Source organism: Phalacrocorax carbo, chromosome Z, assembly GCF_963921805.1.
Source record: "Phalacrocorax carbo chromosome Z, bPhaCar2.1, whole genome shotgun sequence".
Lineage (NCBI taxonomy): Eukaryota > Metazoa > Chordata > Aves > Suliformes > Phalacrocoracidae > Phalacrocorax > Phalacrocorax carbo.
Window position 1 is genome coordinate 68,507,248 of NC_087548.1, and position 12,704 is coordinate 68,519,951.

The 12,704-nt window shown below is 38.0% G+C and overlaps 1 protein-coding gene across 2 annotated transcripts in view; it reads left to right on the forward strand.

Moving 5' to 3' along the window:
* Positions 1-12,704, forward strand: part of MCCC2 (methylcrotonyl-CoA carboxylase subunit 2) — a 35,249-nt gene that overhangs the window by 5,553 nt on the left and 16,992 nt on the right. For both annotated transcript variants that reach the window (XM_064438603.1, XM_064438601.1), the window contains exons 3-7: positions 3,021-3,105; positions 3,358-3,459; positions 4,020-4,147; positions 6,693-6,805; positions 10,197-10,310. In XM_064438603.1, coding sequence (XP_064294673.1) covers positions 3,021-3,105; positions 3,358-3,459; positions 4,020-4,147; positions 6,693-6,805; positions 10,197-10,310 — 542 coding nt within the window. The remainder of the gene's footprint in view (positions 1-3,020; positions 3,106-3,357; positions 3,460-4,019; positions 4,148-6,692; positions 6,806-10,196; positions 10,311-12,704) is intronic.

Consider the following 12,704-nt stretch of genomic DNA (forward strand, 5'->3'; position numbering starts at 1 on the left):
AAGTATGATAGTCTGGATTTTAGGACACTTGTTTTATTTGGTCCAAACCCCAGTTTTGTTATTTGGATTTTTTTTCCCCTATGGCTGTACATTCATTAATCAGTTCATTCAGATACAACATACTTGCTGGATTATAGTAGTCATACTGAGATTTTAGCAGATCTGTTTAAATATAGATTTACCGTCTTCTGTCAGTTGAAAATCTTAAAAGGTTTATGTCCAAACTAATTTAGTTTGAAATTTAATTGTTTGGGTTTTTTTTTAAGTAACTCAGGCTAGCTAAGAAAAATGTCCATACCATTTGCACTTCTTTGTTTACCACGGTATCTAGTGTGTTAACAGACTTCTTTTGTTTGCCAGTTGAATATCAGTATGCCAATACAGGCAAATCCATAAATTACTGGAAGCAGACATAAATGAAAGCGAGGCTGATACAGTCAAACAGAAGATTAATTTCATTGCCAGAGAGGCAAAAAGAAAGCTAGTAGGTAGTGGTTACTGGATATTTAGAGTCAGTTAATTTTTAATCAGTTAAGATCTTAGTAATCAATGGAATGTATGTTTCTGATGAGAATATTTTAAAATAGATAGTATTATAAATAAAAGGCTTTTACTGATACACTTTCCACTTCACCTGCTTCCTTGCTTCATCCACTGCTGCCTGCTTTTGTAATGAACTGGTTTGGCAAATGTGCTTCTCTCTGAGTTGCATGTTAGTCTCTTCACGTGCAAAGACGATTTTCAAAGACCCTAGCTGTAGTTGTGCTGGCAAACAAAAGCAGGTCTGAAATAATTTAATATTAATAAATAATGTAATTATTTAAAAGATGGAAATCTTGTGTTTCATCATCTTGACTTACAGGACTACCTGAATTAATTACAGTTGTCTATAATTAATGGGGACGATAAAATAAATGGTTTATAAATGCTTAACTGTGCTGCCAGAGGTTGAGCATGCAGTTTTTATTCTCCCCTTCTTGTGTCCATCATGATACTGTTTGTCTCTTCATATATTATTTCTTCTGTAATGCAGTTTCTTTTACAGCTTTGAAATGGAGCACAGTTAAGATTTTTCTCTTAGTGTTTCTTGCTTGCTGTGAAACAGAGCTCCAGGGTTCCCTGAGGAAATGCTGAAACCCATGGACTACTTCTGACTTTTATGGGTGTAGAAACTGTCCAGCAATTCCCGGTGTGGCTCATGACTGATCACGGCCTTCTTCACTGCTGCACATTTTCGTGTTCTTGCCTGTTACATGATAACAGGACAAGAACATGGCCTTCATCTTTTCTCCATCTCAGGGAGCTCTGTCAGGATGTTAACGCACCACTTTGAGTGACATCCATTGAGATTGCTTTGCCTGTCATTTAAGTATGTGAAAAGAATTAGGTACTTAAGTTGAATACTTTTGAAGGATAAATGCAACATCTTTTTCTTTGTAAGAGCTGTCTTTCAGAGGATGGGCTCTTGCTTGATGTCTTTGTAATGAATGCTTCATTCTTTATCTGTTACTTCAGTGGGTAGGGCTTTTGTCAAGCCATATCCCATTCTACTGAGTAATTCCCAGCTATGCAACAGGAAGGTGGTTGCTGCCCCAAAGAATTTACATGAATGATAAGTTACAACAGATGGATTCTGATGACAAGCACAAGAAGCAACTAAGGTATTATTAGTCTCCGTGACTGGCATCAGTCATAACACATCAGCAGTCACAGCGAAGTTTTTTTAGACATTACGGTAAAGGAGAAATTAAAGAAGGGATTTCAAGTTTCTTTCATTGTTAGGGGGACAGCTTCTCACAGTATACAGAATGGATGCTAGCATAAGGGTAGAGCAAACATCTTGAGTATCAGAAAAGTTCAGTAGAATGACTACAGGGCCTAGAGGGCAAGCATTTACAATTAGTGTGTGAAGAGAGGGAGTGCACGGAGATGACAGAAATCACAGGATGGAAAATTATTTTTGCAGCATAAAAATGGCTGATGAGAAAGGCAAGATGGAGGTCATAGAAAATATAGTTATCATGACGTGGGATATTAAGAACTTGGATGAGAGTGTTAGCTCTATGGGTGGATATGAGAGGTTGTATCTTAAGAAATTCATACAGAAAGAATGTACAAGATTTAGACTTAGCCTGGATATACAGACCTAAATTAACAGGCTGACTTAGAAATAAATTGCGGGCTTTCTGGCATGTGTAACAGGTAGGAAATTATGTGCATAGTGATCAAAGAGGGAGGTAGGAGAAAGGGTTTGAAAGGTAGGCTTAAAAGCTCTGTTTCAGTGATGCTTAGCTGACAAAGATATCTTGACATCTCAGGAGAAATGTTAGCAAAATAGCACCTCCTTTATTTTGGATGGCGGAGACAATTTTAGAGTGATGAGGTGGATCAGTGATCTGTCTACATAGACAATATTTGTATAAGCTGTTGTTACAAAGAGGCTGAGGTGTGTTGACAAATCTTAAGAATTGAATGACATAAAGCTCTAGAGAGCAAAAGATATGATTTAGGATGGCCTTGAGTAAAGGGTTGAAATTAAGCAAAGATAAACCTGATATTAAATGCTCTGTGTCTGAACAGTTTTGAAGTGATCTAAGGAAATGAATCCAGGTTGTGTTGAGTCTTTCAAGATTGGATTCAGCATAGCTATTTTGAACTTATTTGGGGGAATAGTATTTTTTGTAGTTCTTACTGCTGTGTATTTGTCTGTGCGTTTGTGTTTTCAAGCCTTCTGTTCATTGCCAAGCAGTGGGGGAAAGTTTCAGACAACTGTGTTTATTAAAGTCCTTACCTGAAGACTAACTATAAAAAACGGGGAGGAAAAGAGTAGATCCTGAACAGCAAGCAGTTTTATCAATACCTTAATCTGTTTGAAGGGAAAATCATTATTTATTAAATTCATTATTAAGGTACATACTTCCAAAACTGGGAACTCATCAGTGCTTCCATTCTAGGTTTTAATATAAGTAGTGATTTATCTGTGTCTATAGTAAATCTAACAATCTACTATTGTATCACAGGAGGTGGGGAAAAGGCTCGTAAGCTTCACTCTTCAAGAGGAAAGCTGTTGCCCAGAGAAAGAATTGACAGGCTTATTGATCCCGGGTAGGTACTTCCATGTTTTAAAAAACACTGCAGGTTCTCTTTTGCAGGTAAGTACTGCAACGGCCTTGTTTTCTCTTTAGTTTCCAGAAACACTGGCAAATAACACAGTTGCAATTTTATGGATGTGTTCTTTGAAATACTTATCCCTTTTAAAACAAAATAATCTCTATTTTAAAAATTTAACCTTTTAAGTGAGATTCAATGGCAAATAATGGCCTTTTTAAAAATTGTGTTCTATTTGTCATTATTCAGGTCTCCGTTCTTGGAGTTCTCCCAGTTCGCAGGTTACCAGTTGTATGGCAATGAAGAGGTACCAGCAGGAGGCATTATCACAGGCATTGGACGAGTATCTGGGTGAGAAAAACCAGTGATCCACATGACTGATTATATGAAAAGGAAGAAGGTATAATTTTGTTTAGTTTCCAGTATTAAGCTATTTGTAGTGTTTATGACATCCAAAAATCAGCAAAGTTGGTGTCTTATTTTGTTCAGTCTTAGCTAAAAGGAAGTGATCTTTAATTTTATTTTTGGTTAGTGTATCCCATATTAAGGCAAAACACAGAATTTCTGGTGTCCAAGGAAGGATAGAGGTCCATCAGTAAGGCAATTTTTAAAAAAGAGGGTGGTATTCTAGGCTAAGAATTGGTTTTGCTCACTGAAAGTATGTCCAAGACTAGTGTTGAAATTAAATATGGTGCTATACAGCATTATTTTGGGGAGTTAAAGGACTGTGAAACAGGACATCATAGTGCTGGACTGCTGTTACAATGTGCATTTGGGAGAATGCAGGTGAGAAGGGCTCTTTTTGAGGATCAGTGCTTCGAGGGTCCTTGGCATGTTGCAGTTCTTAACCAACAAACATACTTATTCATTAGAAATATTCCTCTCTCTCACAAACTTGTTTTCTTTTCTAGGGTGGAATGCTTGATTGTTGCTAACGATGCAACTGTCAAAGGTGGTACCTATTACCCCATCACTGTTAAGAAACATTTACGTGCTCAAGAAATTGCAATGCAAAATCATCTCCCTTGCCTATATTTGGGTAAGCCCTATTGCAGAAACAGCAAACGTCCTTTTTTAAGGGCAGCTCAGAATCTCTACATAAGACAACTCCTTCTTTAAATAAATGTTGTGAGACTGATGTATCCCCAGATTTGACTAACCAGGTGTGTATTTTAGATGCACATATTCAAATGCATTTTCATCAGTACTGTTACTTCTACAGATTGGTAGTAAATCTTAACTGAAGGGTACCTGTAGCTTCTCATCACCTTCTACACAGCAGTAGGGCTGGGTTCATAAGATAGAGATATAACTATGTCACTGTATCACTTCTTCCTTATTCCTTTCCCTTCTGTCATGCTTGATCAATCTACCCTATAATCTCATCCAGTCTTAATTCAAATTACAGTTAAAAGAAAAAAAAGTTAGTTTGCCTTTTGGTTGAGCATGTAGCTGTGTGAGAGAACATGCCAAAGAAATAAAAAAAGCTCAGTGTCAAAAGTGTCAGTAATAGTTTGAATCAAGAGATTTTTACAATTTGGGATTAATTTTAAAGAAGCAGAAATTTCATTTTATATTATCTTGCATTTTGAGTTTAGTCTATTAAATCAGTATTTAGCTAAACTTTCAAGTACGTTTTACTTATGTGTGCTTGTATTGAAGATTAAGATCAGAGTGCCAGGTGTCTTTAGTATGTTACAGGTGGTGTTTTCTTAGCCTAGTTTTGTACAAACACAAGAGCTTTTTGTCAATGTCTGTCTTTCAGTCTCGATTCCCAAGCTAATAACTTTAGAACCTATTAGCCAATTTCAGCCAAATTTGACAGATTTAAGAGAGTGTATTCCTGTGGTTTTTATGTAAGCCAGCATCAGAGGAGAAAGAACTTTCTACTCTCTCCATTTACAAAATAGGATGGGTTAGTCCTCCTCTACTCTGCTTCGCTTAGCAGCTCACATAGCAGCTGAGAGATGTTAATTGGTTTGCCAGTCAGGATGCTTGTACTAGTTAAATAGTCAACATAAATGTAGGTCCTGGCCAGCGTAAATGATTGTAATTTCTTGCCCTGCTGGTAGGTGAAATATGCAAAGAAGGATTAGGAGAAATGTGAACTGGAAAGTACTGGTCGAGTGGATACAGCGACAGTGTGGGTGGGGACTTTGTGGGATTGTTTTACTGCAATGGAAAGAGTCCTGGAGGCAAGGGGAGCACTAAATTTTATCTTAGTCATAAAAAAAACAGAAGACGTTTTGCTGCTTGCAAAACAACTCTATGATTTTTAGTCTGAATTATCAGCAACTTCTGTCTGTTCAGGCAACTCTTATTTTTTGGTGAGTTATCAGTGAGCAAATATGTGTGATTCTACTGTTTTAAGATCTTAAGGAATGAGCAACTGTGGAACATAAATATGCCTTTGAAACAGAAGTTTAATTTTTTTATTCCATCTTTGAGATGGTTAGTCCCTGTCTTTATACTGTTCATCAGTCAAATCTGGTGAATTATTTTATATTTGCAATTTCTGTACCTGGGCTTGTTTCAGTTCATTTCAGTTGTGCCATCAAGAGGGAGTTCTTTGTAGTCAGTCAGCACTTTGCTGACCATTTAATTTTCATTTGAACTGCCTTTTCCCTCAGTGGTAGCCACCTAGGTGTTAATTCTCTGATGAGACATCTGGTGCGATTTGTCACTGAATCAGACACAGGTGTGGGCATTTTCTTTTGTGTTACGGATGGCCCATTTCACAACACTGGTATGTTGACCAGGTTGGAGTTTGTCTAGTCGCTGGAGGTGATGCTGGTTTGGGAGAGCGGTTCTGCAAGGGAGGGGGAAAGAGTCAGAACCCTGCTTCGTGGTAAAGCTGAACATAGGGCATTACTGGCTGCAGTTATGCAGCATGAGAATGTGCATGTAGACTGTTGCTTGTAGGTAAAAATTAATTACCAGGGGCTAGAGTTCTCAGAGATGCTTGGCCTCCCTGTGCCTTTCATTCTAGTCTTCTGTCCTCCTTTGGAGTCTTACGACATTAAGTTTTTTTCATTATTTTGGAGTGGAGAGGTAGCTGCAGTTGTAGACCTGTAAGCTGGAGGGCACATGAAGCAAGGACGTGTAACAAATGAAGGTTCAAAAGATAGTATAAGGTATTCAGTGTGTCTATATAATCAGGGTATGAAAGTACACATGCTATACCTCTTCAACTCAGTGGTGGTTAGTCTTACCCTTTTCTGGAACTTGTGACAGAATTGCAGTAGAATACTTGAGTTAAAATTGTACGTTGAAAGCGTTCTTAGTTTAAATGTTTGCATTAAGATGAGTTTAGAAGTTTGTATAGGGAGGTGCAATTGCATCTCTAAGCACATGTGAATTTATTTGCTATTAGAATGATTGGGAAGGATGTTATTTGGGTGAGGAGGGTGTTACTATTTTTTTTTTCCAAGAAGAATATCCTAATATACCTAGATTAATGGAAATACCTATAGTGTTAATGATAGTAATTTCTGTATATTTTAAGTAACACAAAGGTACTTTACCAAAGACATAAGTGTATAACACTGTTCAAAGACATGCTAATAGATTTTCATTCACTCTAGTTGATTCAGGAGGAGCAAATTTACCTCGGCAAGCAGAAGTATTTCCTGATCGAGATCATTTTGGCCGTATTTTCTATAATCAAGCAGTCATGTCCTCACAGGGAATTCCACAGGTAATTTGCTTTTACTTAAGAATGAAACATACTAATTAGTTCTTATGCTTGCTGCCTTTATCTGGTTTCAAGGCATGTACCCGTGCTTTGTTTTTGATAGCACTGTGTTGTGCTGACCTGATGGCCCAGTCTAGAAATTGGAGGCACTGTAAACACAGTAACTGCCCCAAAAAAGTCGCTATAGTTTTGAAGAAGCTGTCGTCTTTCTTGGCCTTAGTGTTAATGACATGACCTACCTGCTCTGATCTTGGAGTGGGAGAAAAAGGGACTTGACAGCATGGTATGTAGGGCCACGTGAGGAAGCACGAGGAAATCTCTTGGAACAGTTGATTATTCTGCATCAATACTGTGAGGGTGAGGACCCCTTTGATGATGGCCAGTAAATGTGACATACTTTCTACTAACAGGGCTATGCATATATTTATCCATTTTATACACTGATGAGCTGTATGATAAAACTGCCCTAACAATGAGGTTATTTTCTAATGTATTAACGATGCATAGAATTACTGTTAGTCACTGTCCCTGGATTTAGAAGTGGGTTTGTGTCATGGATATTTCAGGAGTGCATTGGGGTCAGTTTTTTGACACAGATGGTGTGCTAGTGGCAGCCTTGGCTGCAGTGAAATTGGAGAGCAGAGTATAAGGTCCCGACAGAGGTAAGGAAGACAGGTAGCAGGATGAGGACCCTAGACTTCAGGAGAGTAATCTTGGGTTTAAGGGAATTGCCTGCAGGGATGTGCGAGGGGCTGCCAGGGAGGGTGGAGTCATCCGTGGTCTTTGAAGATAACCTCCAAGTAAAGGAACACGCTAGGAAAGCAGACGACCAGGTTGTTTCTACAGAGTTGCTGTCTAGTCAGTCAACACCCAGCCTCTTCATATGGTTGTGTAGCCCTTGCATATACCTGCCTCTTACTCCCATTTGCAGGCCAAAGGATTCAAGCTTACTTAGTTGTTCTTCCTACAGGAAGTATTCCATACCTTTGACGATCCTAGTTTATCTTTCACCAGCAGAGATAAAGAAGTCATTATCCCACTCTACTCAGCGCTTGTCAGGCCACACCTGGAGTACTGTGTACAGCTCTGGTCCCCACTGTACAAAAAGGATGTGGACAGACTGGAAGGGGTCCAGTGAAGGGCCACCAAGATGATCAGAGGACTGGGAAGCTGCCATATGAGGATAGGCTGGGAGAGCTGGGTTTGTTCAGCCTTGGGAAAAGGAGGCTTAGGGGGGATCTCATCAACATGTACCAGTACTTAAGGGGTAGCTACAAAGAAGATGGAGGCTCCCTTTTTACAAGGAGTCCCATGGAGAGGACAAGGGGGAATGGACACAAGTTGCTCTTGGGGAGATTCCGATTGGATGCGAGAGGGAAACTTTTCACAGTGAGGACAGTCACCATTGGAATAATCTCCCCAGGGAAGTGGTTGACTCGGCCACGTTGGACGTCTTCAAGAGTCGTCTGGACAGGGTGCTGGGCCCTCTTGTCTAGACTGTGCTCTTCCTAGAAAGGCTGGAGTAGATGATCCCTGAGGTCCCTTCCAACCTGGGATTCTGTGATCTTCTGAAAACATTTTCCCACGTCTTGTTATATCTTTTTTGAGGTGAAGGAGCCAGACTGCAGTACTCAATATGTCAACTAATGATGGATATCTCTCTCTACATGTATATATAGAGAGGTATTTTATATCATAATGATATACACTATTATCTTTTCTATTTCTTTGCCAGTAGTTCCTAACATCTGTGGTTTTTTTGACCGCTGAGCAGTGAGCTGGTGTTTTCACTGAATTATGTTAATTTTAAGAGCCTGCCTGAAGGTCTGTTTCATCAGTTCATCATCCCTTCTCAATTTTGCCCTTAAAGTGCTTGCTTTTTTCTTTTTCTTTTTTTCCAGTTGTCTATGGTGCTTTTAATTTCCCCCTCCACTTTTACCTGTGACTAATTTATTATACTCCTACTGCAGCTTTAAATTGGGTTGATGTGTGTATGGCTGTGAATCAGAAAGCTGTGATTCCTAAGCGCTCTCACACTCATGTCTGCATGGGTACAAAGGGGAGCTGATCAGTGGGTATGAAATACTGTATGTGCATTCAGAACATTGTGCTAAGTAGTTTCCTATGCAGTAATTCAAAGAATGAAGTCAGGAAGTAGAATATTAGTTGGGAATTTGAGGTTGTGCTGTTTGACAAGTAGATTAACTTTTCCCTCGAGTTTCTCCCATTTCTAGAATCTTATGTGATCTTTACATTTACCTGGGGGTATTTATTAAATACACAACAGAAATACTGCAAATTAATCATGTGACTCTGGACATAGTTTAAGATACTGAAAACTGCTGAAAAAGCTGTTTGATTTGATGATAGCAGGTTGACACAGTTCATCTACTCTTGCTGTAGATACAGGTGGTGTGATTTGGAAGTTTTATTTCTGAGTGCTGTTTTCTTCTAAGAGCAACTATTAAGTTATTTAACACAGAACACTATTTGATGTTGCTTTGGAAGTATTTCCAAAGTTAACACAAAATAACATTATTTTGCATTTTAATTTTTTTTGTGCTTGTGAAAGAAAGCATTAGATTAGACAACCACTTCCTTACTGTCTGCCTTTTCTGTTTGAGTATTCCATTTCTTCTGCTTACAAGCTGTTTCGAAAGAGTCTGTAGAGGACCTCCCCTGAAGGGGAAGTTAAGTGAGAAACTTCACTTTCATGATCATATGCTGCTACAGTATTCACGATGTCTGGGATCAAGTCAGTTTTGTAAAAGTGTCACCAAAATATCACTGGTAGAAAATGTTCATTGGGTAGATGTTAATCTCAAATTAGACATAGGGATGAAACAGAGTTTATTTGTGCTAAAGCCTATAATGAGATACTTGGCACCCCTAGAAGGGTCAGAGTTAATTAGCAGACCCATTGAGGAACTGAAGTTACATACTAGTAGATGTGAGGTATTTTCTTCAAAGGACATTAACATTGGTGAAATTATGCCAACCGGCAACAACTGATGCTCTGATTTAAGTGTAAATACCAGTAATAACCTCCAGGTTTCAACTTCTTACCGTTCATTGGTGAAAACAAATTTCATGGTAGAACATGCGCCTCTGCAAATGTTTCACATGCATAGCTCATGGTACTTCATATAAGAATTTTCTTGCAGGGTGGACTGAAAGTCATATTTAAGAGACCTTTGAAAACTACAAAGATTCCCTATTTTTCTGAAGAAAAGCTGAAACATAAATAAAGGAGTTTGCTCTGTCAGGCAGGAATAATCTTCCAGTGCCATGCCAGAACCTGTATTAAAATCAGTACAATGTATAGTAGTATGTGCATTTGCTATTTTTAAGGGTTGGACAATTCATTAACTTGTGTGTTTTGTTTTCCCAACAGATAGCAGTAGTAATGGGATCCTGTACAGCAGGAGGAGCGTATGTACCTGCGATGGCTGATGAAAGTATTATTGTTGGCAAGCAGGGAACAATATTTTTGGGAGGGCCACCGCTGGTAAGGATACAGAAGTTTCTGGTAACATAGTCCCCTCAAAAATTGGTGAAATTTGTGCTGCTGACAGTTGTACAGCTTAAATTATTGAGATCTTCCTTGGTGAGATATTTCCAGGTATTCTGTAGATTAGTTTGCATTTTTTAAAGTATATCCAAATGTTTATATCCTAAATTAAATCTTCTCTGTCTGTTGGAGGTGTATGTATAAATCAGATTTTGTTATGGTGTTCTTAGAGTACTGCTTTGAGATTGCCATGCACATTTTAAATTATAAAAATGCTTTCTGTATTCAATTATGTAGTCTCTAGGTTTGACTTGAAATAAAAGGAAAATTACAAGCATGTATATTATATATCAGAGTCATGATCAGAGAACTTCAGTAGCAGGACTGATCTGCTATATTTTATGTCAGTTTACAGGCAAAGGAGATGCACTTATGAGGAAGTTTGTCATAATTTCCTTACTTTCTTAGTAAGGAAATTGTTCCTAAGGAAACTGACCTGAAGAATTCCTGTGAATTAAAACTTGCTTTATTGTGGAACTCAGCAGAATTTGTGACTCTGCAGAATCTTGCGGCATAAGACAGCTTTAAAATTATAGTAGCTTGGCTCCAACAGGAAGGAGAGTACTCAAGTGGGGTTTACTTTTTCGAAAAAACAGCTGTACTAGTGTATACGCTAGTGTAGGCTTAGTTTTATACTGATACAAATAATAATCTTTGCCAACAAAGATTATTTTACTTAATACAAGCTTTATGAGACAAAAGGAATTTCCTGTAGTCAATGTTATGTTAGTGTTAGAGCTAACAGGTAGAGCATTGCCCAGCACTATTCTAGTCTCAGTTAAGTCTGACTGGATAAACTTGCTTTTTTGAAATAGTCAAATATTTGTCTCATTAAACAAACTGGTCTGAGTCAGCATGTTCGTTCTGTTTTGGTTGCAGTCTTTTGGGAGCTTTTAGGCATGCTTCCTGTGATGAAGCCAAGTGCAAATCAAATGCAGGCCTAAATGGAGAAATCACTTTATAACAGCATTGTTAATGAAGATACAGCTCCACTCAATTCCTGTAGTATCAGAGGAAGGGGAGTCTGCTGGAAGTCATGCCTTTCCACCACTTAAGATACTGGGAAAATATAGCAGATCCCATAAACTATGGGAAGACATCCACTGACAGATTTTTTTGTTGATCAGTTCCTAAGGCACAGTTGACTTAATTTCCTTAAAAGCTTGAAGAACTTACCTGTGATGTCATTTAGTGTTTACTTGTGTAGCATTGCTCTTTATTTCCACAGTATGTTTTTCTGTTTCATTCTTTTCCTTTACTTCAGGGTGTTTTGTTCCCCACTGTGTCATTTGATGCTAAAAGTGGATTTAGCATTCATACCCTTTTTTCTTCCAAAGTTGAATGTATAGATGGATTTTAAATTATTGTGAAGCTTAAAAAAAAGTCTTATGATTTATGCAGACATACTTTTCTATGGCTGGTAAATGCTAATTACTGTTCCAGAGCGTCCTGAATAATTTCAGAATGTAATTGGCCGATCGAAAGCAGCAGGGACACACACACATATAAATACAAGGATACTTTGTTGTCCACCATAATAAAATAACTCATTTAGCGTGAAGTGTTTTATTATTTCAGTGGAGGCTTTCCAACTTGACAAGAACACAAAGTAATCAGCAAAAGCAGATGAAGTAATTAATAGCAACTATGTAATTTATTGTCAATTGTTTACTGCTCATTCGAATTTAGAATTCTAGAATTTCTTTGTTGGAATTTCTTTGGCAGTAATTGTTTCAAATGTCTACTGAGGTGTCTGTTCCTTTTTATCTTCCATTAGTCTATTTCAGCTTGTTGTTTATAAGTAAACAAAGACAAATCATCCCTCAAAATCAAGGAATTTTCTGTAAATTTATCACTGTAATTTAGATACTAGGAGTTTCCTGGTGAAAAGTAGCATACATACAAATGAAGATATTAGTTGAGAATATTAGTTCAGTGAGTAACATTGGGTGATTCATACATCTTTTTGAGATAAGGAAATTAGTATGATGAAAGAAACGAACTTTTACATCAGACTGTTATTAGCTTGATTTTTCTGTTACAAATAACTGCTCTGGTTGCCGGAACAGCTGAGCTGTCTAAGTATGAACCCTTTCTAGGTCCAGCACAGTTCATTAGCTTAGAGCTGCTGGCATACAAAGCAGCAGTACTGCCTTTGGGGCTTGCTGAGGTTCAGAGTAATTTGTTGCAGAAGCTCAGCTAGTAAAACTGAAAGACTTCAGACTCTTGCAGAAACTTCCATTCCATGTTGTAGCAGATGTTGTTGCCATTATCGTGTATGCCCTGTTCCCCAAAATGTTTTTCCTATATGAAGAAAATTGGATTGGATTT